General features: G+C 46.8%; 7 protein-coding genes and 1 non-coding gene across 8 annotated transcripts; 3 read left to right on the top strand and 5 right to left on the bottom strand.

Annotated features, from left to right (window-relative positions):
- Nucleotides 1-2,029: 2,029 nt before the first annotated feature.
- Nucleotides 2,030-3,837, bottom strand: F4822DRAFT_407942 (NAD(P)-binding protein). Its single transcript, XM_051458542.1, has one exon. It carries the CDS (start codon nt 3,206-3,208, stop codon nt 2,156-2,158), a length of 1,053 nt encoding a protein of 350 aa, XP_051313688.1. The 5' UTR covers nt 3,209-3,837; the 3' UTR covers nt 2,030-2,155.
- A 665-nt stretch (nt 3,838-4,502) lies between these two features.
- F4822DRAFT_430661 (uncharacterized protein) lies at nt 4,503-6,247 on the bottom strand (the record flags this gene model as incomplete). Its single annotated transcript, XM_051461337.1, has 2 exons — nt 4,503-5,704; nt 5,773-6,247. The coding sequence occupies 2 exons, from the start codon at nt 6,245-6,247 to the stop codon at nt 4,503-4,505; spliced, it is 1,677 nt and encodes a 558-aa protein (XP_051313687.1).
- Nucleotides 6,248-8,442: 2,195 nt separating this feature from the next.
- Nucleotides 8,443-11,251, bottom strand: F4822DRAFT_295814 (uncharacterized protein). The gene is made up of 3 exons (XM_051455105.1): nt 9,885-11,251; nt 8,937-9,831; nt 8,443-8,864 (listed from the first exon to the last, which is right to left on the bottom strand). The coding sequence occupies exons 1-3, from the start codon at nt 10,918-10,920 to the stop codon at nt 8,693-8,695; spliced, it is 2,103 nt and encodes a 700-aa protein (XP_051313686.1). The 5' UTR covers nt 10,921-11,251; the 3' UTR covers nt 8,443-8,692.
- Nucleotides 11,045-12,182, bottom strand: F4822DRAFT_295864 (uncharacterized protein). Its single transcript, XM_051455106.1, has 2 exons — nt 11,703-12,182; nt 11,045-11,387 (listed from the first exon to the last, which is right to left on the bottom strand). Exons 1-2 carry the CDS (start codon nt 11,979-11,981, stop codon nt 11,169-11,171), a joined length of 498 nt encoding a protein of 165 aa, XP_051313685.1. The 5' UTR covers nt 11,982-12,182; the 3' UTR covers nt 11,045-11,168.
- A 2,352-nt stretch (nt 12,183-14,534) lies between these two features.
- On the bottom strand, nt 14,535-16,897 carry F4822DRAFT_430659 (polyadenylate binding protein; the record flags this gene model as incomplete). Its single annotated transcript, XM_051461336.1, has 2 exons — nt 14,535-14,661; nt 14,715-16,897. 2 exons carry the CDS (start codon nt 16,895-16,897, stop codon nt 14,535-14,537), a joined length of 2,310 nt encoding a protein of 769 aa, XP_051313684.1.
- A 2,362-nt stretch (nt 16,898-19,259) lies between these two features.
- F4822DRAFT_295744 (uncharacterized protein) lies at nt 19,260-23,475 on the top strand. Its single transcript, XM_051455104.1, has 4 exons — nt 19,260-19,887; nt 19,946-20,142; nt 20,216-20,687; nt 20,744-23,475. Exons 1-4 carry the CDS (start codon nt 19,403-19,405, stop codon nt 23,079-23,081), a joined length of 3,492 nt encoding a protein of 1,163 aa, XP_051313683.1. The 5' UTR covers nt 19,260-19,402; the 3' UTR covers nt 23,082-23,475.
- F4822DRAFT_295739 (sarcosine oxidase) lies at nt 23,418-25,656 on the top strand. The gene is made up of 4 exons (XM_051455103.1): nt 23,418-24,564; nt 24,648-24,900; nt 24,963-25,150; nt 25,210-25,656. Exons 1-4 carry the CDS (start codon nt 23,754-23,756, stop codon nt 25,275-25,277), a joined length of 1,320 nt encoding a protein of 439 aa, XP_051313682.1. The 5' UTR covers nt 23,418-23,753; the 3' UTR covers nt 25,278-25,656.
- Nucleotides 25,408-25,479, top strand: F4822DRAFT_t81. Its single transcript has one exon. It is a non-coding gene; the product is annotated as a tRNA-Gln (tRNA).
- Nucleotides 25,657-25,776: the final 120 nt, after the last annotated feature.

Here is a 25,776-nt window from a genome sequence, read left to right as displayed (position 1 = left end):
AGCGTAAGTGTGAATTTCTAGAGATTCACCCATATGTCTAGGAGATTTGAAGAGTAATTTGAACTGACGAATTATCTTAATAGGACACAACTCGATCAAAATCTTCATAACCACTTAAGGCAGAACTATCAGGTCAACCCGTTAACAATGATTCTCGATGTATCGTCCGTCGACGTCTACCCAATAGGTAGACATATCCATGCTGGCTTCCATGAACGATCGTTCCCTGTAGAGCACGTGCCCCAACTGGGCGGAGGATATCAGCCGTGCATTTGTGTTACTACAATATGGTCATCGGGGGTTAATGAATAACAAAGGAGCGTTCTAGTTTTAGGGTTACTATGACCGTTACGAATGATTCCACGTGTGCCGTGACTTGTTTCTCGAGTGTTTCCCGAGTTGTTTCGTGATCGGATGAAAGGGAAATCTGAGCTATCGCGGCGCTTAGAAACTCAAGTACCATGGATAAGGCGAATTGTCACCACTCTATTATTCGGAATCCGAGTAATGAGTAACCGGTCGGTATGCGGTTAATCCTCATCAGGACAGTTTTTCTAACCACCTAAGGCTGACAAGAAGTCTTTCGAGACACCGCAATGGCATTTCCATAGGTTTGCGAATTTATATAAACACAAGCATTTTAATCGATCTGAAAACTTCTTCAAATCTCTCCTCGCATTCATAACGTCAAGAACTACCTCTTCATACAAACATCTTCTTAATACATACCACCACAAAAAGCAACATCGACGAGCTCTTGGTGCACAATGTGCCAATATTCTTTACTTATCATCGACTGCCCGGATTGCAGAAAAGAACAATCCAGAACCCAAGTCCGCTGGGTATACTGTCATCGTCGCCCCGGGTGTAGCAAAAGGCCTCGCGAGACTATAAAGAACTTAGAGCTATGCAAGGCTTGCAAAAAGAAGAATCACCGAAAACATTCTGCGTTACATGGTTAAGCGGTCTTCCTGAGGGATAATGCATCACGAGTGATGGCGGAAGACAAGGGTCTCAACAATGTACTCTAGTGTTTCTATAGAAAGGGGCTACAGCCGCCATTAGAATTAATGATACTGAAAATTTTGACCGGATAAACAGCTGTATTTCAACAACGTGATGGCTCTATCCGAGTTAGTGTATGTAGTCTGGAGTTACTTGTCACGGAGCACTCACCTAGGTAGTCATAGGTGCTACACACGTCAAGGCCCTGTATGCCGAGCTGCTCATGTGCGAAAATATATATTAACGCCATTACCAAACCATGCCAATACCTTTCTGCCTTTCAAAGATCTTCTTCAAGATACCACATAAACCGCCACCATACCTACACTTACTATTTACCTCGGAATATTCCCCTGTCTATTATCCACCGGCACCCATCGTTGCCACCAAGCGAGGAAATCCGAAGTGAACACACGAGGATACGGGAACGCAAATTAACTCGATTTACTGTTCCATCAGGCGCATCCCTAGACATAGGCAGAGATCGGTCACAGACTAGATCGTTTGTGGGAAACACGTGCGATTTGAGAATCAATAAACTACTTCAACTCTACCGGGAGAACGGAACTATTACCTCGATTCCTAGGTAGGTAGTCTCGCCCTTCTTATAACACACACTAACGAAAAACTATATCTAGGTACCTGAGTACATTTGTATTCATACCAGCTTTATACCAGGTATCGACCCGCTACGGTCAACCGACGCAGGCAGAGAGGGGAGTAGGAACATACAAGGACGTGTTGGACGACTTTCAAAACGCCCACAATGTGCACCTACAAGTGGATCATAGTGGTATGCAGCGAGTGTGGTAACGAGGTCTACAGAAAGATGATTTGGACGTATCATTGTTCCCGCCCTGATCGATGTATACAAACCTGCGATGGCGAAGTAAACCATGAAGGCGTCTGCGCAGGGTGTGAATAAAAATATCAATGAAATCGGCGGAAAAAATTAGAGGTGAAATTGGCAATTGCACTTTCGGTACCCCTATTTAGATGGAGCCACTCGAGGCTTAACCTCATATCTCGTATCTCGGAATGATATTTTGATTTTAGCAATCTATCCTCTATTAACTCCTTAACCCTAAAATAAGTCTATACCGATATTCTATACCATATTTGACCATTGACAACACATATAAAGCACTCTCTAAGCCTTCGCCTCAAGCTCCCTCGCCTGAATCAACTGCTTATACGTATCCACAACCGTATCCCTCAACTCGCGATACTGCACACCCAACACCCTCGTAACCTCGCTACCATCAATATGATACGAATCCACCCACTCACCCTTCTTCCCCACCGGTAACCTATTCCCAAACTCCTTCGGCAAATCCCCCTTTTCCACCGCCTCATGCGCCAAATCAACCACAATCTGATACCTATAATCCCTGCCAACAATAAACCTCCTCCCCGCCGCACCCGGGACCTCCAGCGCCCTAACATGCGCACTAGCAACCTCGCGGGAATCCGCATACCCACCGAAATCGAATGGCGGGACATTCTCCGCATCAATGATGTTATTAAGCAACTGCACCGACTCACTCAAACTCTTCGTCGATTCCAATTTCCCAGCATACGGACCAAACACCCAAGGGGGACATATCGTAGTGAGTCCGAAACCGACATCCCTATGACTCTCCATCCAATCCCACATACCGCGTTCCGCTAATTTCTTACTCGCGCAGTATGCTGTCACGCCGTCGGCGGTCGCGGCTTGTTCCCATGTCACGGGGTTCCAGTCCTTTTCGGTGTATGTGTAGCCCACGCGCATCCCTTCGCTGATATTGATTACTGAGGCGAATGAGCTAGTCGCGACTACATGCTTTACTTTCCCGTTGCCGTATCGTAGTGCGGCTTCTAGCACCACTGTAGCGCCCTTGATCGCTGGGTTTAGAAGATCGCGTACGTTATCCTCGGGCGTGAGGACGAATGGTGAAGCTGCGTGGACGATGTGCGTGATGGCGCCGTCGGCGAAAGCGGGTTCGTACGCCTCCACTGATTGGATATCCGGCACGATGGCACTAGATAGGACGGAGGGGTAGGATGGGAAATGCGAAATGGTGCGTTGAGCCGAGGGAGCGGATCGTGCGGTGATGCGAACGGAGTATCCAGATTCAAGGGCCTCGCGGAGGATTTGCCCACCGACGAATCCACCTCCGCCGGTTAGGAGGATGGTTCCTTTAGTTTGGAGAGTAGTCATCTTGATGGATTTGAATAAGTATGAAGAATGCTTGTGAGTAGTAAGGCTTTTATCTTAGAAATTTCGTAGTATGCTGTCCTGGTATCGAGTTCCCACGAAACGAGTTTGAAAGCCGTTGAGATATCTGAGTCTTATATCGGTAGCTGTCTTGTCTTATTCTCTCTCCATCCAAACCTCTCCCCAACCTCCCGACTCGCCTCGCTATATATACCCTCATTCTCCCAACCCAGTCTACGGCGAGAAAAACATAACGCCGAATCGACCCACGAACAGTCTATGATCTAACGGCGATGGATACATGCCTCCACCGAGTGCGACTGTAATCCATAAGCTACTCCCTAGGCAGACCTTAGTCTACCTGGAGGCTCCGCAACTGGTGTTGCTATAGTGGGACCGCCATCACGACTTTTCGCCGTAAACTTATCGGACAGCGGGAGTTGTGGCTAGCAACCTGGCCCCGAAAAAAAGCGCGTTACATTTTCGGCGTTTAGCTTGGTTTGGCTAGCTTCCATACTGCCGTGCTGTTAGAACAGTACAGCTTACGCTCGACGGGGAACGCGAATCAAGCACTTGCTGATCGGACTTTAGCAAGCGCCTACACATCAATAAATAAAAATCGAAATATAGAAAATTACCTATCTAAGTTCAATAAAACGCAGTCAGTAACCACGGGCTAAAATGTAACCGCATATATAATACGTAATTGGTGCTGGAGTTGCGGACTCTTCGGCGATTCGGACTTACACCGCAAATTCCCTCCTTATTAAGGATATCCTCTATCAGCGAAAATGACCTCGGGACCCTCTGTTTCCGGTCCCTGTCTCCGATATCTAGGGGTCCATTGCCTATCGTAGATAGCTTCTTATGCACCTGATTCCACAGATCTCCGGATCTCCAGCTAAACTAAGCACATATACATGACATTCACATGTTCGACGTATGTAAGAATCAAAATTTCTTAAAATGTATTCCATTCCGCTATTCCACCAAGTTTGACGTCAACTTTGACATCAATGATTCCCACCAAGTTAATATGCAGCTCTTGTACACGCTTGTGCCTGATACATATAATAACCAAAATTACAGGTCCATTTTATGTACCTAATGTGCCCTGTGTCAAAGTCAGCGAACACAGCCTCTCATGTTAAAAAACAGCGCATCGCGGAATATCAACTTACCTGCAAAAAACAGCATTAACGCCGAGTCCTCCAATCGGCCCCAAAGGCATGCGCATGCCATCATAACCCCTATTCCCAATTAATTGAATTCAATTGCTTAACACCAAACACATATTCTAATCAATCAACCTCGCCGTTCCGGAAATCCGAGCTCTTGCACCTCCACCATATCTCATTTCTATGAGCTTGCTCTTTTGTCGTGCACGAAGGCCCTCCAGGTAAACACCCACATCTTCAAGTCCCTTTATTTGCTCTTCGAGTGTAAGTGTGCTGCTGTTGACGCTTCGTACTAACGGCGAAACGAGTTTGCGTCGAAGAATCTCAAGGCTAGCCTTCAAGCTGAGCAGCTTACTATTATGCTCCACCAGGATGCCCTTGTTACTAACTGTCTTCTCGCGCACATTCTGAAGTAATTGGTGATTTCGCTGGTATTTCATTACTTCGCTTGCCTTGGGACCCAGGATGCGCGACCATAGCGAAGAGAGGAAGTCGGCATGTTCCTCATCCTGTAGTGATGACTCGCGTACCACAACGCGCGCTAGGTTCAAGAATTGCCTGTCGAGAGTTTCGAAAAGACTAAATAGAGCTAGCGAATACTGTAATTCGTTCTCTATGGCTTCCTCAAGAACAGATAGAAATTCAGTGAACGTGCGCTGCAGCGCATAACGGGTTCGCTGCGGATGCGGCATACCGAATATGCTTGTCGTCACAGCTCCCAATTGCGTCGGCATACCCGTGTTCGGATTTTCCAAAATGCCAGCAACACATAGTATATTGTGAATGTTGTTAAAAGCCGTGGAGAGCGGCGGGCTTCGTACCGTCTGTAGCTGCGCCAATTCGCGTCGTGCCCAATCCATTACTATTAAAATGCTGTCAATGTCACCATCGACGCTGGCGAAAAATTTGGTCAGCTCAATAGCGAGAGTTTTGAGGTTCTCCGATAATTCGTCAAGAGCTTTAACAATTATCGGCGCCGACGTCATATTGCTGGATCGCACACTTTCTCCGAGATCCCATACAGCAATCCCAGTAGAGTGGAGATCCTCAATTTGAGTGACGCCATGCTCCGAGTAATAAATTAACGGTTCGAAGGACCGCGCAATGCCAGCAACCTTGATAAGATCGGGCGACGGCCGCGGTGGCGCAGGTTGGAAAAGCGACTTAATTGCGGTCATGGATAAAATGGCGATGAGTATCGAAACAATAATATTCCCCCATGATTTAGTGACCATACTCGTATATCGCCGTACAAAATTCACAGCAGCGTCAATTGGCTCCGTTCGTTGTTGAATATCGGCACGTAATGCTAGTCGAATGTCTGAGCAAGTCCAAATTAGTATCTCCCGCGACCACAAATACTTAAGTACATAACATTGAAATACTTACAGTTGTCCCTGGAAATATCAGGTGACATTGAAGCCAGCATACTATCCTTTAATTGTTTCTCAGTTGGCGACTCGCTCTTTGTTTTGACAAGCGTATCATCCTCGGTTTGTACCTCAGGTTCAGGAGTGGCTCCTTTTTCAGGACTTAGACTTCCCGTAGGCAAACGCGTCTTACGGGCTGCCTCGAAGATGTCACTCTGAAAAATGTTATTGCTTCTGGGATTTCCGTTGAAGACCGTTCGCTTCGGTTGGTCCATTCCTCCAAAAATATCCCTCGTTTCACGCCAATTCCCATACCATCGATCGCCATTCTCCAGTCTTCTCCAGGCGGGAGGACTATAATTACCGTTCGACAGAGACACATCGTCGAGATTGTCGTCGCTCTCGTCGTGGAGATCGGGTTCCTCGTCCGAGAAGCCATAGCCTGAGTGGGTTGTTGGAGGGAACTCGAACGGATTCTGCAACGCTGGCGACATCGTGGCTGCGAGGTTTCTGTCGTCTATGCTGGCCTCGGAGTACCTGGATGTCATGCTCTTTGATAAGCTGAGTGGACGGGCTCTCAGCTCTGATTATACTTGAGTTAGGGTTTGGACTCGGAGCCGGAAGCGCTTGTCTAGCGCGAAAGGAGAAGAACGAGCGTAAGGTCTGAGCGGACTGTGGAGAGTGGCTGAGAGGTTGCTGTGGCAGCCTGACAAGAGCACTGCTTTGGCCCAATTCTGATCCTGTCTCCGGCGGTGGTAAAGCGGGTAACGCCTTATGTCGCTTTGGTGTGGGTTCAAGCAGTCGCGATACGGTCGGCGACGTCGTTCCGATGGTCAGACGAGGAAAGCGAGTAGGTATTATCTTTCTAAGAGGTATGTGGCCTATTGAGATCAAGTAGGCGTATAGGAAGACGAAGGTGAAGGTTAGCGCAGCAATGAAAGTGCTAGGCGCAATTGAGATGCTAAAGAGTGATACGTGATTGTGAGTCTCGATAGATACTAGAGGTCGCATCGAGCTCGGAAACGACCTGACCAGGTGAACTCTGGAGGCCGTCTCGAGTTTGACTATATGTTCTAGTCCCGGTTGCTGTAGGGTCGAGGGTGTTTGCGAAGTATGCGACCAAAAAGATTGGGTCGGGATGCGGAATAGAGGGGTCAAGTTGATAACTCCGTTAAGGTTGAAGGTAACCCGCCTCCACCGTAGTATAATAAGAATATAATTTGTGAACAGTTGGCGTAGGTGAAGTCTCTTTGCTTATGACATCGGCTCGATCGAGTATAGTAGTAAGCTATAGAGTGTTTGAATTCAATTAGTTGCTATAAGTCGGAATCGCCTGTATCAATCGCAACTTGTCGCAAAGCACAAACGAGCTATGTAAGCGAGTTAAACGTGAACAAGGACCCCGTAAGCGAATAATTCTCCTCAAAGCGACGAAGCGAATAAGAACAGAATCGTTTGCGCTGACAAAATGCGAAACGCGCAATGAGATCAATACTCCAGTGGATATGTATGTAGGTAAAGTGGTTTGGTGAGAAATGGTGAAAGTAGAGGAACAGTTGGATGTACAGACAAAATTGAGAGGCTGGGAAACTTTGCGCCGTCTGAACTTACTCTGACTACTGCTACGGAGTACTGTTCCTTCCACTTAGATCGCACGCTTTTATGCCCCCCACCTTCGGGATGTTGCAGAACTGTCGATGACAACCAATAGAGTTGCTCGATTTGGGTCACTGTATGACAGACCCGATGCAAGGGTTAATAGTTTAAATCTTCGAAATAGCCTGTTCTAGTAACAAATGTATAAAAGTGAGAAGGTGAAAAGGGGTATGCGGTAACAGTTCTTGCCTTGGGGAACAATGTGTTTAATTATCGTCTCACTCGAAAAACTCTGTATGTATGTTTTATCTACTGAAATAGTTGAATGGTGACTCGATGATTCACATAGACCCCCCTTTCCTATACAGTACATCCCTTCCTCTCTTATTCCTCGTTCTCTCAATCACCCCCTAGTCAGTGTAGTTTCGGGAGGAATACGGCAATGGCTGTTTAACCAATCATGCCAAGGTAAGTTATGCGTTGTCCTGAGCTAAAGAGCTTGCATCCAACGAATCAAAATTCATCATCTTCACCAATCACAACTTACTCCGACTCGAGCTGCAAGCACTTTACGCGTTTGAAAACAAAAAACACCACAGTCAGATACGATATCGTAAACAAACATTGGATGTAAAAATAGGGTTTTATCATTGGAAGAAATGGAGAATCTGTACCTGCTGACCATGAATCTTACTTAGAAACACTCGATAGGTTATCCCAATTCAGATGTTTTTATACTCTATCGTTACCCCGCATGATGATTGAATCTTATCGTGCTTGTCACACCATCTGCTTATCACCCCGCAATTGGCCAGTAGTTTTGATACTTCCAACTACGGAATAACTCTGCACAACATGCACAATATACATAAAAGTACGAAAGTATCCATGCGCATGTCCGTGTACTACCAATTCATTATGACGTTAGGATAACCCCTGTTGTTATCGGAAGTCCAATACCACCCACTATCAATCATAATATCGCACTACATTAAACAGGTAACAACTCAGGGGGAAAAGAATGGGATTGATTTACTCCTATCGCTACCTAACCTAACCTATTCGATGAACTCGCTCCAAAAACCAACTTAAAATAAGTAATTCATAACCTCGTAAAACCCCTCGACCATCTTGGTACATGTCCTCACTCATCAGCCTGCTATATACGTAGATCGGCACCAATTCTATCGGTGTACCGCTCACTTACGTGGAGTAAGCTTGATGATGAACTTTTGCCCTGCCTTGGCTCTGCCACTGAATACCGGCGGTTGCGGCGGCACTAGGGCTCCTGCTATAGACGGCAGTGGCCGGGATGGCTGTGTTAGTTGTTGTCGAGGCGACATCTAATCGACTCTTGCCATCTCTAAACTTCGTGCTGATGGATTGGCCAGATTGTTGACCTGCTTCACAGGTGGTGGCTGATACTTGCTTTTCTTGCGCAAGCGTTTGCGTGCGACCATGACGGGAACCGAGCTCTTAGTTACCAAGTAATTCGAGAAAGATCCTAGGAGCGTACTATAATGTCGTATTAGTATCAAAAACCACATCTCATAGATATATATAGAGAGCATTGATAAATCAACTTACCCTTTCAGAGCACTTCTACCACGGCTTCCCAGAATAACCAAAGTCGGATTCACGATATCGATAACCTCGGTGATAAGGTGTTTCGGGTTCTTGCAATGGATCACCTCCACAATTACCCGCACTTGCAACTGCGTCTTTCGTAAGAGCTTCGAGACCCGTTCCGTAATATCCTGTACGGCGCGGTCCCTCTCTTCTTGTAACCTGCTTTTCCCGCGCGAACTAGGCGCAGGAGAAGGGTTGTTACTGTTGTTGCCATCAAGCACTCTAACATGTGGCGACATCGATGACCCTTGCATCTTAAACGGACCGGGACTAGCGGTGCGTAATGGGGTTTTACCCGACATCCCTTTCGAAATAGCACTGATAGCAACCGCTTGCTCCTTCATCGCCTTGGGCTCGTCAGGCACCATATTACCGGCGTCGACCGAACCACTGGCCTCTTCGTCCATACAGTACATGGCTATGAGCGTATCGCCATCGCGAAGGACTGTTCCAATAGCCCATTCCAAGGCGTGTGTTGATTCATCACTCAAATCCGTCGCTACTAAATATTTGCGGAGACGTCGGTGATCATCCTCTGCTTCTCGCTGTATTCTGGTAAATTCACCGCGGTAAAGGATACGTAAGGAGCGATGTACTTCCGGCGTGGACAAAATCGCAGTGGAAGACAGCTGTAAGCTCTGCGCAGCTCTGATCGCATCAACATCCGCATCCAATTCCGGGTCTAGAGGCGTCTGAGTTCCGGACATAGGATCCTGATCAAAACTGGTCGATGGTTGAACCACTGGTTTCCCACCCCTGGGTCTCGATTTCTCCCCTGACGGACCTGTAAGTGTGATATCAGGTTCATCGAAAAGTGACCTGTACCCGGGCTGAGAGGCATTAACAGTTTTTCCTTTAAACATTGTTAGCTATATCATATATAATTGCAGCAATTACTAAACCTACGTTCATGTTCGATCGCTGCGAGCAAACTCTTGGCCGTTTTGCTCCCGTCATCGAGGGGTTCTTGATCCTCCGATTCGGCACGTGTAGTAAGTTTTCTGCCCCTATGCAGCTCTTCATCAGAAGAGTTTGCGACGTCGTCGTCGCTTTCATCCGGTAATAATTCTCCGTATGGGCTCAAGTTATCCTTTTCTATTCTACCATGTCCTTCGCCGTCTTGCTTTTTACGGGCTAATGAGGCTAAATTCGAACCACCGTAAAGTAAATTGGCATCCGATAATTTTCTGTAAGCATTGTTCATATCTAGTACTTGGCCGTTATTCATCATGATGTCTTGTGTTTGACTGCGTCCAGCGGGCGCTCCAAAGGGCGAATTAGATCGGAGATTAAAACGATTGTTAGGCGATTTGGACTTGTTCTTTCTAGAAAATCGACCATGCTCACCAGGAAGCACTAGATTAGATAGGTCAGGCCCACGGAGCGCCTCGCCTATAGAACTTGATCGCATCGCAGCTGTTGGGCCGCGCCTAATAGGCAAAGCTTGCCCAACATTGGTTGGCAAGATATCATGGAACTTGTAAGCAGACGTTGGGTCATTGCTTCTCGAGCTTGATGGACTTAGGATTGGTGGAGACCGAGGACCTAGGTCTGGAAGAGGATGCGCCGTAGCATCTGACATGCTTCTATTACGGGATGAATTATCTGAAGCTGGTGTCTTAAAAGATAGTGTTGGAGAGGTTTGTGCGCTCGCCGGTACACTAGCAGACGGCCCGCTAATGTCTAACATGCTCCTCGGCTGTTGAACGGGACGAGTATCAATATCGAGCATGCTACGGACTGGAGGTTGTGGTTGAGGACTCCGAGGCGCATTGCCGATATCCAACATACTTCGCATAGGTGACCTCGGGACTGTAAATGGGGAGGGAGATCGGTGGCCGGTCGACGGAGGTCTTCTCGACTGCATTGCCATCAGGCTCTCAACCTCTTTCCTCTCCTCCTCGAGCGCCGCCTCGAGAGACATTGTCTTCTTGTTCGCCATGATGAATGTGGTATCAAACGTAGACGGTCGCGTTGATGAGGTATGTGCGGGGCTTAGTCTTCGTTTAAGATCCAGATAAGTATCGAGCTAACTCCGCCACAAACGTCGGATCGGCTATCTCGATATGCTTCTATTTTAGATGTAACTCATTTGCTCGCTTCTTGAGCAAGCTTTACGTGGAGTCGCGTCGGTAAAAACGGTATTTCGTATTCTATTAGGTTTGTAGGATTATAGTATGGAGAACGCTGTTAGATCGAAGAACGCCGGAGGGATGCTATCGTGGAATAATAGTCGGGCGTCTTTGATGTAGACGGAGGAAGAGCATTGTGTGTTGTAAAAAAATCCTTGTTGTGTCTATGTTCGTTTCGCAACCTGAAAAAAAACCCGAGCTTCGCCCTCAGCTCATGGCTACAGGCCAAATTATAAAAATTGGGCTTTTTTTTAAGATTTAGGTAGGAACTGGGGACCTAGTGTAGGTGTAAGTAGGTAGGCAGGCAGGTAGAAGTTGGAACCGATTGTGGGTGGTCGAGGAAAGGGATGACGGCGCAAAACTCAAAAGTTGCCCAGGTTTGAGAGGAGGTGTGGGGTCTTAGCGCAGGTACCTAGCATGTTCCAGGCAAGAGATTTCCAAACAAACCACCCTAGAAGCCCGCCGTAGGTACCTAGATACACCACCTGGAAAGGGTAGGTACAGCAACTACGGCAAGTACTGTACTGTAGAATTGATTGTGCAGGTGGAGGTACGGTATAGTAAGTACATACATAGGTAGGTATGTACATACAATTACCACATCCGATAGGTACTTACAACAATACAATTGTATATGCCCAATGGTGCTCAAGAAGTTTAAGCGAACACGGAACTGAGGAGGCCTCACTATTTTGCTTGCCAAGGCCGTTAGGGTGAAAGAAAAGAGGTGAAGGTCAAAGGTACAGGATGATGGTGACGGCCGTGATGGGGAAAGAGAAAAAAAAAGAACCAGAAGAGGAGGGGTGGTCCAGAAGGATTGATATGCGATATGAAAGCTCAGGGCTTGGTTACAAGGTGGAACTCGAACCATAAATATATTGTTAGTTTTTCTTCAATTTACTTGCTTTTTTTCCTTAGATTGGTTTAGCGATCCGATTTTTTATTAATAAAAAAATTTAATATTCGCTTGCGTCGTAATAATCAGTGCTTGTGATGCTGTGCGAACCCTTCTGCTTGGGCATTACGCCTAGTATACAACGGATTTAAGAACAAAGTTGGCGGCGTACATGCACTAGGATTAGAACATGGAATCTACCTAACTCGCTGTACCTAATGTTGTACCATTCGGATAGATTAGGGAATCCGCTACCATATGATGCAAGTATCTCGCTACTTCTCCCCGAACAGTTCATTCCTGATAGTCCACACCCATGTGAAAAGTATCGGGTACCTTATGATTCATGTGACATTCGATCTTAGTATACAGATCACCCTATCAGACCACTTCTCTACCCATAGAACCTAGTAGCTACGACCCCTGATTTTTGCCAGCCACATATATTTTCTCTATAAGCCCTGTAAGTACATGCGTCAGAGGCTTTCCAGAAGAGCCTAAGCTTATGTACAAACTTTCACTTATCTACCGTATTGTAACCACCGTCTTACCGCCTTTATTCCATTGGTTATAATTCCATGGCGTTCGATTACGCTGCATTTTCATAGGCAAGATACAATGTAAAATGCATAATACAGCAAATCTTATGTGACATGTTATAAGTTAAAGTGGCTAACTTTTAATGGATAGTATGACTTACATAAAAACCTTTCTATTAATAAGTGTCCTATTATACTACTATATCAACGGTGTATAGTCGGAAGGGAAGAATAATCAACAGCATTGAGCATAAGCAAATTTCTCGTTTTCTTTTTCTTGTATACAACATCCCGTCTCACTTCGGGCGTTTCCGGTCGATCGTCTCAAAACTAGACGCACGTAATTATGGGATTCGGTTTGTAAGTATTTCGTAATTACCTACGTGGCGCATTTCATTGTCGGCATTGACTGAAAATGAGGTCCGCGGAACAAGAGCATAAGCCTGGATATAGCTTCAACAATCGAAGAAAAAATGTGTATTTGTTATTAAAAGATTCCACACCGAACCGCCCAATACATATACGTAGGACTATATGCACCCGGGTACATGTACGGGCAGCAAATATGTATAGTCCTTGTGTTGTCCTACGTACATATCTAGGTATATGTATGTACATGAGTAAGACTAAGGAAGGGTCCGAAAGGAAAAGAGAGAAAAAGATAGCGACAAGAACCCTCATTCTTTCAGGTAACAGAAAACTTGGTGGTTGGTCCGAGAACGATTCCAGCTAAAGATAATCTCCTTGGCATATATAATAACTCCCTCGTTCCCAACACCAAACTGGCGATCTCTCACCAATGTCAGCAGGTGGTGGTCCCTTGTTTATTCTACTCTTGGCTTTTTTATTTCTTTTTTTTTTTCCTCCGCCCGTCTCACCCCCCTCCTCCCCCTCTCCTCGATGAAACAATATCAGGCTGGAGAAGCACAGATGTACATTGTGTACAAAATGCTATCATCTAGGTAACCATTCGGAACATCTAATTACAGTAATTGCCCGGCTATCTACGCCCATGCAATGCCGCGTGGTCCTTTTGTGACTATATCCAGCCTGGGATAGAGTACCACTGCAGCAGCCACGTCGTGAAATCACATACCAAACCCGGAGGGAAGCACACAATCTCGTAATTTCAGCCTCCACATCCGCTTATGGTCGGGGCTTCCCGGCATCGATATTCCGTGCAGCGTAGCGGCAGCTGTTCTTAACTCGCTTCCGTCGAGCAACCCAACCCTGCATGTGTGGTGTGATGGCTACGTAAATTAGTAAATCGCAAATAGCAGGGCATCTTTACTCACCAATTTTACCTGTTTACAAGTTGAGTCAAACGATCTCTAATGCTCCAATACACTCTCAAAATCATACTACGTTACAAGGTGCTTTAGATTATAATTGCATATTAGTCCACGGGTTTACTTGTTCAAAGAGCAATTTTGTTCATTATCAGAAGTTCCTATTTAGAATAACCTCTGCTTCATTCTGAGATGTCCCATTCGGCAACCTTGGGGGGTATTTTGTCAGAATCATTGGTGCCGCCTGATTTCCGTTCGGTGCCCGGTAACAAGTACCATGGGGTTCACCGACTGTGACCACGAAACGCCTGATGACCGAAACCCTGGCATCCGGCCAGTGCTCCGAGTGGGGAGCAAAGTCTATCAATACATGCAAATAGTATGAGAAGGGCATCCCTAATGCCGAACCCTAGATGATGCGATGGCATCCAGACGGCGAAAAAAGATCCATTCCGACGTAGAGGACGTGAGGGTCGTAGAGGGCATAAAGGGACGAGATACGAAAAGAAATGCAGAAATCAATACCGAATTCGCCCGTGCCTGGGCGCAGAACCACCAACGTCATAACTTTTCCGAAACCTATCGTGAGAAATTGACGCTCCCATATCGTCAGTATCGTCAAAGGGGGCTAAGAACCAACGTCGAGAAGATCAACGGTATGTCAAAGCCGCCCCAAATGGCCAAGATATAAGCGTTGTTGCTTACGCCTTGTCCTCGGCTTTGTCCTCCTTTCCGGAGTCGCCATCAGTGCCTTGAGTCTTAATGTACTCATCGTAGACGGCCATGGCTTCATCCACCTTAGCTCGGAGAGCGCTATCGTCCTCAATGCTGCGAAACATTAGCGTCATAACATACACACAAGGTAATCTTTTGTAACTTACAGGTTGACCAGCTCCGCGTTATCCATCTCTAGAAGCATACCAGTAATTTTGCCTGCCAAGTTGGGCTGAATGGCCTGGATCTTGGGGAAGATAAGCTCACCGAGCATCTGCTTCTGTTGCTGTGGGTTGGACTGAGATTGAAGCTGCGAGTGAAGTAATGAAGTCGGGGTTAGATCTTGCTGGGGACCAGGTGTGGCACCAATCTGTTGGTTAGGGACGCCGCGGCCACCCTGAGGAGGGAATTGTCCACCCTGACCACCTCGTTGCGGGCCACCACGACCCGCGGGACCACCTTGTCGCGAGTTAGGCGGGTAGCCAGGCATGCCACCCGGACCACCAGGCAAACCCACATTGCCAGGAATTCCCTGAATCGGTCCACGACCGGCTGGGACTCCACGGCCACCACCGAGGGTAGCCTGCTGCACCTGAGCCATAGCAGCCATGAACTGCGGGGTGCCAGGTTGACCGTACGGCGCACCAGGCGGGAACTGTCCAGGTAGGTACATGTTAGGAGGAATCTGCGGGATAGGGCCACCACGACCGCCCTGAGGACCTCCATATGCATTAGGGTTGAATTGACCAGGACGACCACCCTGAGCACCAGGCATACCCATTCCAGGGAAAGGCATACCGCGACCACCCTGGGGAGGGAAGCCCGGTTGTTGACCCGGAGGGTAAAAGACCGGGGGTTGCATGTACTGCTGGGGCATACCCGCCGCCGCCGCTGCTTGCTGCATTCGGAGTTGGTTGCGAGCTTGGATACTCGCCTCAAGCTGGCTCTTTCGAACGTCCTTTCGCTGGGCTAGTGCGACATAAAGAGGCTTGTTGTTAAACATGCGCTGGTTCATGTCACCTACAGCCTTAGTGGCATCATCAGGGTTCGCAAAGCACACGAATCCGAAACCCTTGCTCTTTCCAAGTTTCTTGTCAGACTTCTTCTCCTTCTTTTCGCCCTCTTCCTTATCCTCGTCACTAGAATCCTTCTGGTTCTCCTTGTCCTTACCCTCCTTTTCTTCCTCGCCCTCGCTAGCATTATCACGCATAACCTTGGCGGAGGTGATAGGGCCGAATTCCGAGAACATCTGGCGCAACTTGTCATCATCAACATCATCATCCAGGTTCTTGATGTACAAGTTAACACCCTGGTACTTGTTGGCCTTCTCTTGGCGAGCGGCTTCGTACGACTTTCGTAGCTCTTCCTCGCGCTCATGTTTCTTCTGAGCGCGACCAACATAGAGGTCCTGCCCATGGAAATCCTTGTTGTTCAGATCGTCAACCGCTTTAGCAGCGCTCTCGTGGGTAGTAAAGTTGACAAAACCGAAACCACGGGACTTGCCCTCGCCGTCACGAGCTAGAGAGGAAGAGGTAACATCTCCGAACTTCTCGAACAGCTCGCGGAACTCATCATCAGTAACGTCGGTCTGGATGTTCTTGACATAAACATTGGTGAAGTTTGCCTTCATCTCCTCGAACTTGCTCTGGCGGTCCTTCTTGGGGATGTGGTGGCCTACATAAACCTTCTTCTCGTTAAGCAACATGCCGTTAACGTGCTTGATAGCCTGGGAGGCAGCCTCGTCGGTCTCATAGTGTACAAAACCATAGCCCTTCGAGTTGCCGTTCTCGTCCTGAGCGACCTTGCAGCTCAAAATATTGCCGAAGGCAGCGAAAGTGTCGTGAAGGGCCTTGTTGTCAATTGCGGCATCAAGGTTCTTGATGAAGATGTTGCCTTGTCCGCTCTTGCGCAAGTTGGGGTCACGTTGAGACCACATAATGCGGCACGGACGACCCTTGATCTGGGTGTAATTTAGCTCCTCGAGAGCACGTTCGCCATCTGCAGTGGTATTGTAGTTGACGTAAGCATAGCCGAGAGAGCGGCGAGTGACGGCGTCACGGCAAACACGAATCGAGGCGACAGAGCCTATCTGCGAGAAAAGCTCGAAAAGCATAGCCTCAGTGACGGAGGGGTCGAGTTCGCCGACGTAGAGGGAAGCGGATGCGGCAGGGTGAGGGGTCTGGGCAGAGCTGGGAGTAGCGCCAGCAGCATCGCCCTCGTCGCCGTGGGCATCGGGTCCGACGTTAGTGTTGATGGAGGTAGGTCGAGCATCACCGCCGTTTAGGGAGGTGTTGCCAAGATCAGCGGCAAGCTGGTCAACAGCGCCGGGGGCAGCAGTAGCAGCAGACATTGCGAAAAAAAATTAATTGACTATAAATTGCAGAACTAATATTAGTACGATTGAATGAAAATAAAGATTCGGCTTGCCGATGAAACGTAGGAAAATGATATGAAAAGTATAGTAATTAAGACAGCGCTTGGCTGGGATGGGGGTGTGCTTAGGGGTAAAGGCTTAGAAGTTGGAAACGAGGGGAAGTATAAATGCGCACCAGGCAATTAGAGCAAGCTGCAGAAATGTTATATTCTCGTGATCGAAGGAATAACAATCGCGAGAGAATGAAGACCGGCGAGACAAAGGTTGTCGTCGAGGCTTCAAAGAAGGTAGATGTTGAAGGATAGTCCTAGAGGCTTAAGCGTACTCGAGCTTCAAAGGACACCGCACTTGATTTTACCGTAAGGGCAGAAGAGAATGAATAGGCCTAAGTGATTGACAATGGAACCTATTCTAAAGCAGGAAGAAAGAATGCGCCTCGACGGTTAGATGAAGTGAGGATGAGGTCGGGTTGGCTAAGTAGTAGGCGATAGTGGTGGAATTTTTTATGGTTTTCCGAATTTTTTTGGTGTTTTGTTCTGAATGAAATTTGGCGAGAACAGAAACAAAGTACGAACAGCGAGGATCGTACTTAATAACTGAATCTCTTTTTTTTTATTTTTTGGGGGGGTTCTTGGGTGACGAGCTGGCGGATAAAGTTGTCAAGTCGTTGGGAAAAAGGAAGAAGGAAGAAGAGAGGGTCCAGTCCTCTTTTGAGAGATCTTGAAGATTTTTTGTGCCTCTGGTTGCGATCAACCACACAAAAAATTTCAACTAAGAAAAGCGGGTCAAGACCAGGCTAAGGTTGGTACACCGTGACTTTTGAACTCTGTACCTATCTAGTCGCAGTACTTTGACCCCGCCACAAATTTAGTCCTAAAACAATGTAACTCAGATACCTAAGTACAAGGCAGAATACTTGGGACCAATCAGATTTAAACGAGATACGTACTAGTCAGTATCACAAAAGTTTAGGAAGGAGAAATCAATGTGAACAGTGAAACTCGCAGGCGGACTGAAGGTAAAATTGAACGAGCCCATGGGTCCTGCCTTACTTTCTATATATTGATATGTGATACCTAACGTTTGGAAATGACTACCTCAAATTCATGAGTGTTGCACAAATACATACATATGTACCCGTATAGTCAGGTACATTACACATAATACAGGTAGGTTTGGGAAAGAAGGTCGCAAACTTTCAATGTTCTTACCTGACAATTTCCAAGGTTCTATCATCTTTGACTCGAATTTGGAAGCTTTACCCGACGCGTCTGTTCTGATGTTCTACATACATGTATGTTTATGTATGCGCATAGGTAGATCTTAGGCGTGTGCTTAGGCGGGTAAACATATAAATAAATGCCTGCCACTTCAGAGCATAGACGTGATATGCTATGTAGGTAAGATATCAATTGGAGGTTAAGTACTTACTTACCTTTATTACACATAAGTATTTATTTTGCTTTTTTATATGAATATAGACATCTGCAAATACTGCCACTTGCCGCATAACAACTATTTCTAGCTTAATATCACTTCGAGAAATAGCAGTCAAACAGCCATAATGAGGAAAGAAGTTGTGGTCTAGGCTGTCCAATCTAGCTTATCTTATCGGTCCAAACCTATCTATTGGGTGGTTAGATGGATTTAAGCTTCTATGGAGCACCCCGCCTACCTAAACCGACGGGGTACTTACCTACACATGCTAAAAGTTGGTGCTAAGAGGGGAATGGAATAGCCTTGTGACGTGCGTTTGTTGGTGCTTACCTCAGGAGGTATCTAAGTAGATAGGTAGATAGTGGCACCCAAGCTCAATTAACATTTAACCTACGTTTAACGTTTGGAAGGCAACAGAAATTCTATGCATCATAAAAAATAGCTGACTGAGCAAACGGCGGCGATTACCCAAAAGTTATATGAAGTAGGTACAGTACGTGCACATATCAAACTATGTGGGTACCTAGAAGATACCTAGAAGGTACCTGTAGCTGCTACACTACCTTTTAACCTCACCTAACACAGAGGCTGCTTGTTACCTAAACCAGACCTTCAATTCATTACTTTCACCCTCTAGCGTTTTAACGATTCTCGCCGATATTCCCACACGATGATCAACGCAAATGCGCATAACTGATTCCGCGCAAAATCGATCGCTGAAACCAACTTCATAGCTTCTGTTAATAATCATATTCATTACTTCCTATAATCCTTCCCACGCTGTCCATATTGTCTTCGTCGACTTTTCCGTAGTTCTCTTTTCGGATCCTGGGCATTACGTCAAAGCACGACAACCTAACCTATACATTACCGATTTCATTCACCTCCGAACTTCGAAGCCACCACAGTATCATGCCGACACTTGCCACTTGGTAGAGTGAGCACTATCTGCCACTTTTATCTACCTTACCCAACGTCTTTGACAAATATCCGAACAAACGAGGCTATTGATTGGCACGCCGAGACCGTGCTCCTATATCCGACATGTTTCCGACATTTACTGGCACTTCGAGGCGGCCTCGAAACGTAAACCTAAGCGGTCAGCGAAATACAAATCCTTGGGCAACCTCGAACTGGTCCGCATCCGGTTCTGGTGCCTCCAAGACGGTTGCACAAGCTCAGGCCGAGCGAGAAAGGAGACAGAAAGAACGTGACGAGTTAAATGCCGCCAAGAAGCTTCAAAGAGTATGGAGGGGTCATAGGGAACGGCAGAGCTTGAAACAGAGACGTCGAAGAGAGTTTGATACCTTATATACCCAGCCTGCATGTCACGACCTGTCTCGGCGATTGAAGAGTGCTCTCCCTCTTCTACTTATACTATTTGACCCTAGGCAAACGGACGACCAACAACGTTTAGACCTCTTCGTTCAAGATTTGGCCAGCTTAGGGTCACAGCCCTCAAACTTCGATATCTTCAGTCCGAATTCTTGGGATCGGCTAGCAGGACTCATAGTGGGGGCTTTAGAGAAGTACGTATATATCCGGTTGTGCTATATTATATTACTCGCTTACACTATGTTACAATAGGCGCCTAGCTAGCTCGTCTCACGCCCTCCTAGGCGTCTTGGTTGATATTATCAGGAGAAGGCCTCTAGCTACTGCTTCTTCATTAAAACGTTATTACAAAGTTTTATCTAGATACTTCGAGCAGAGTATCCAGGCAGAAGAACAAGGCATCCTTACCGCGGCCGTTACAACTCCCTTGGCGTCGTCTTCTAGAGGAGGTACGTATTTAAACGACCCGGGAGCTACTGTGAACCTACTGTGTAGGACGTAATATCGGCTAACAGCGTCTAGCATCATCCGTCTCGCGAGCATATCATGCTTTTACTTTCTCCTTTCTCACTTCCTCGAGCTTAGCGTTCTTACAACGAGATCCCGGGCGAATTGCGGACGTCCTCGATGTTGAAACCTTATCTCAGACTGTGATTGATACCTATTCTAAGAGAGATACGGTCACTACTTTATCCAAGAATAATTCACTATGGCTCTTGGCTCACTTTATCGCCTTGAACAGAGCAATCCCTACCTCCCGCGGAACCAAATATCTTGAGGCGCTCTATGTTCAACTATCTATCCTCGTAGACAACGTTCGAATACGGTATAGTCGACATGGAGCCCTCGTTGATACGCATGATAATGATGGCGCTTCCGAACCTGACGATGACGGTGCTGAAGATTCTGTTCAACTCTCTCCCTGGGTTATAAGCCAATTAGACTCCCTAGTCGATGAGGATGGCATATCAGAATTATTAAAGAGATTCACTTCGTTAGTCTCCAAAATTGAACTTATCCTAAGTTGTATACTAACTGTCAATCCTACAGGACTGCACTGTCTTCCGACCAACTCTCCGAAGACGCCAGTCTCCTTGCTGGCTATACTCTCGTACTACTGAGATGTTTTCCAAGTCATAACGACGATATCAAAATGCGTCTTTTTCAGGGAGACGTCTCTATGATTAATTCAGCGGGGTCCACATCAACTCCGTCCGTCAAGTATTTCTGGACAGCCGCTTCGAATACTAGCATATTTCAAAGCATTGTTCATCCCAGAAGCTCGCAACAGACCCCAAACATCGTCACACTTCTACAATCGGATCCCACGCGTGATCGAGAATGGCGCACAATATTATTATTCTTAGAATTATACAACTTCCTTCTAAGAGTTACTGATGACGAAGACTTTCTACCGGCGGAAAGTCAAATCTTATCACAGCAAAGCGCAGCAACCTCTCGAATACGTTCAAGTGGTCTCAGTCTAAACGAACTCAAACAGCTAATCAACTTCTTGAAGAGCCTCTCATTTCCATTATACTATCATTTATCAGACATCATGCCATCTACCGCAAGGCCAGCTCGGCTTAATAGTCTCATAGGCGTCAGTTTCGGGAAACCAAGTACACATGAGGAGGATACAAAGACGGCTCATCCATCATTCGCTGGCATTATCGGTATGGATGTTCTTGGTTTAAGAAGTGCGTCAACGGCTACAATGCGTTCATTATATGAACGAGATTCTCGTCGACGTTTTCTTCCTGCAGATTTCTGGTTGATGACTTCTAAATTCGATATGGACGGTTTTATCTCAGCTGTCGTGTTAGAAGAGCAACAGAAAGACCAAATGGACGACGATGACGATTCGAGTGACTCAGACACGCCAGATACTTTCTATACATCAACCGGACAACGCCTCTCACGTGCAGCACAGATTGAAAGGCGTCGCAGGTTACGAAAAGTCCAAAGAGAGCAGCTACTAGCTCAAGTTGGACCCAAGCTCGAAGTCCTTCGTAATATGCCATTTGCTATCCCATTTGAGGTTAGAGTTCAGATATTCCGACAATTTGTGTACCTTGACAAAATGAAACGCCGTGGTGGCCAAGTCGACCCTGACCAGTGGCGTATGTCGATACAAGGAGATGGCTTTTTAAATGGGCCTACTGCTAGAGGCAGAGACGCACTCGGACGCCACACCGCTAGAGTTAAACGAGGTCACGTATTCGACGATGGGTATGAACAGTTCTACTCACTCGGCGAAGGACTTAAAGAACCGATCCAAATAACATTTGTGGACCAATTCGACCAGGCTGAAGCCGGCATTGATGGCGGCGGCGTTACGAAAGAGTTCCTGACCAGCATCACTGACGAAGCCTTCACACCCGGCCCGGATGGCCACAACCTCTTTGTCACCAATAGTCAGAACCTACTATACCCGAACCCGACCGCATTTGACGACCTTGCAGAATTCCTCCGCCACGCCAAATTTAAAGAAGGTGGTCCTGAATGGAAGGAGAGTATGATGGACCTTGCCAAACGTTACGAGTTTCTTGGCCGGGTATTGGGGAAATGCATGTATGAAGGCATCCTTATTGACAAGGCGTTTGCCGGGTTCTTTCTGCTCAAGTGGTCGGCGTCGGGGCAAGGTTCATTGAATGATTATCGTGCAAATCTAAACGATCTGCGAGATCTAGACTCAGAGCTATATCAAGGCCTCATCAATCTTAAGAACTATCCCGGCAAGGTTGTCGACCTTTCGCTAGACTTTACCATCACGGATCAAGTCACGAAACACAATGGAGAAGTGAGCACAATAACTCGCCCACTCTGCAAAAATGGTGAGGATATTCCTGTAACCAACACCAACCGTCCTCTTTACATCTCCTACGTTACAAATCATCGTTTGGTGGCGCAACCCTACCGCCAGACCAGAGCTTTCCTCAAGGGTCTTGGATCCATCATCAACCCCTCGTGGTTATCCATGTTCAATCAATCAGAACTTCAGCGCCTTGTAGGTGGTGATAGCTCAGAGATTGACGTCGAAGACCTGCGACGTAATACTCAATACTCAGGGTTATACGCCGTCGGTGACGATGGGATGGAACACCCCACTGTTCAGATGTTCTGGCAAGTTATGCGCGAATTCCAAGATTCAGAACGAAGGGACGTACTCAAATATGTGACGTCCACGCCAAGAGCACCGCTACTGGGTTTCTCGCAGTTGAGTCCTCATTTCAGCATTAGGGACGGTGGTACCGACGAAAAACGACTACCAAGTACAAGCACATGTGTCAATCTCCTGAAGCTTCCTCGTTATTCTTCAAAGGAGACGCTAAGGAGCAAGCTTCTGTACGCCATAAAATCCGGGGCCGGCTTTGATCTAAGCTAAGTCAATCGCAATATTGGCAAGGCCTGCCGTATCAAAAAGGTGTAGACGGTTTTGTAGGTGGTACATTGGTAGGATGGGTGTCATAACGGTTGATGAGATAGGTGCATATGTCAGTTACAGAATGAATGAAATTAATGAGCTTCATGGCTAGATTATGACTTTTTTTACCTGCTATTAAAGTTCATGGGCACTCTTGCACTCGTTAAGACGAAGTTACTATCGCGTACGATATCCTCTTGCCCAGCCTTCTCATCTCTATACAATGCAACCCGCTGGCACGCCTAGCACAATCAATCATCATAGCCACGTGCGAATCAGTAAGAATAGCCCACATATATCAGCAGACCCATATTAAGTCGAATCAGCCATATCTGAATATCTAGGCAAGGGAGGCAGTTTGCCCAATAGACAGCTTCTCCATATGCAAGTGATGAGTAGCTCTATCGCGAACCCCGCTTTCGGTCGCTGATAACTTCCATTTCGTGAAAAGGGATATGTCTCCGTTTGTATGTATTGAATGTGACGACAGCTCCAAATCTTGGAAATGGCCGCAATGGAGGGTTTAAGTAGCCGACATCGCTATGGATTTCTGTTCTATGATTATTTAACGTAGGTACTCCCCTCAGTTTTTAAAGGAATATCTTGAATACAAAGGATATTGGAAGATAAATTATGGCAGATTCATCATACCTGATAATCGGCGCAGGTTGCTTTGGCGCCTCGACCGCGCGCGCTCTTAAAGATGCATACCCCACTGCGGATGTGGTGTTGTTAGATCAACAGCCGTTTCCGGCTCCCGCGGCTGCAGCGCATGATTTTAATAAGATCATCCGCGCCGAGTACGAGGACCCGGTGTACATGGCTCTTGCACTCGAAGCGCGCGAGGCGTGGGCGGAGAAAGATCCTGTTGTAGAGCCGTTTTTTCATCAGACGGGTGTTATATGGCCTGTTACACAGACGCGCGCGAAGAAGTTGAGGGAGGGGTACGATGGATTGATAGGGGAGGGAAAGGCGCCGTTACAAGAGTTAAGCTTTGAGGAGGCGAAGACGAAGTTTCCAGTTCTAGGGGGGTGTGGGTTGGATGGTGATGGCGAGGCGGAGTTGTGTGTTTTTAATCCGCTGGCTGGGTGGGCGGAGGCGGCGGGCGCGTTGGAGGCGGTTGTTAGGGATACGTTGGGTAAGGGGGTTAAGTATGAGGTTGCTACTGCGAAGAGACTGATTTTTGATAATGAAGGTGTGTGTACGGGGGTGTTGGCAGAAGATGGTAGAACGTTCACGGCGGAAAATGTGATTTTGAGCGCTGGAGCGTATATTCCCTGGTTACTGGCGGAAAGCGCCCCGGAGAAGCCGGAGGTGCAGGCTGGGGATAGGATGGTGGCGGCTTCAGCGTTGATGGGGCTGTTCAAAGTACCACCAGGAGAGAAGGGGCTGGATAAGTTTACAAACGCACCGATTATCGTGCATTCTTTTGGGGAGTATCCAGGTATGACATATTTAGGGGACGAAGAAGTACTAGAAGATATACCCCTAAGCTTGGATATACTCATGCTAACTACAATTACTCAGCTGAGTGTATACCTCCCGGTAGTCCAGGCGCATTGGATTTAGCGAAGTGCACTCACGAGCTCCCATATACTCGGAAGGTATACCATGAGCCGACGAAACAAGATATATCGGTGCCGCCCCTATCACAAGCCGAGCGCATGAAATGGACGACGGACTTACCTGATGCGTTGAAAGCGAACTCTGCAGGAGCCCGAAACAAGCTTTTTGGAGATCACATAACGGGTATGGCGCCTGAAATATATCGACTCTGCTGGTATGGCATCTCCCCTTTACATGTGAGAAATTCAAATTTTCTTGCTAACCACATAAACGTAGGGATGTCTCTACGCCGGATGAAAACTGGATTATTTCACCTCATCCAGCAGTGAAGAACCTCTATATCACAACAGGAGGCTCATTCCACGCGTTCAAGTTTCTACCCAACATTGGCAAATACGTGGTACAAATGCTTCAAGGTAAATTATCGGAGGAACATACACGAAAATGGGCTTGGAATCGAGAAAGTGAGTTTATCTTGGGATTTATTATCGCCCCCTTTACATTACTGATGCGAAGCAAATAGTAACCCCTATCGTGTCTCCGTATACGCCTCGTGCGGATCTGCGGAATGTTCCTGGATACCATGATTGAAGTCACTACCAAAGTTGTCATTACGATAGGTCTCAATTGCTAGAAACCTCGATTCATTATGAAAGTTGTAACATCCGCTCATACACATTTTGTATATGCCACTACCCTAATATCTAACATCGAGCAAACAGCTCCTATAGTCTAGAGGTTAGGACGTCGGATTCTGATTCCGAAAACACTGGTTCGAACCCAGTTAGGAGCTTCACAATTACCTTTTTATCAAACTCGCTCGTAAATGCTAAACTTATTGTTTATTTTTGCATCGTTTTAATGAGGGGATCGTGGTCTAAGTAGAGTAGACTAATGTTAGCCCTGAGTTGTGGAGCTTTAACAGCCTACTAGCAGAAGAATATTTTCAATAGATTGTCAACTTTGGAATAATTTTTCCCCGATTGAATCTTTGGGAAAAAGTTAATAGAGTCGAAGTGTATCGTCCCTAATCAGGCCATGACCTGGTCTCGCTAACCAATTCCTTTTACTCTTGGGGTGGAACAATATA

The sequence above is a fragment of the Hypoxylon trugodes genome (genome assembly GCF_022578975.1).
Source record: "Hypoxylon trugodes strain CBS 135444 unplaced genomic scaffold F4822scaffold_6, whole genome shotgun sequence".
NCBI lineage: Eukaryota > Fungi > Ascomycota > Sordariomycetes > Xylariales > Hypoxylaceae > Hypoxylon > Hypoxylon trugodes.
The sequence above is the reverse complement of the archived record's forward strand: the minus strand, read 5'-3'. Positions and strand labels throughout refer to the sequence as shown.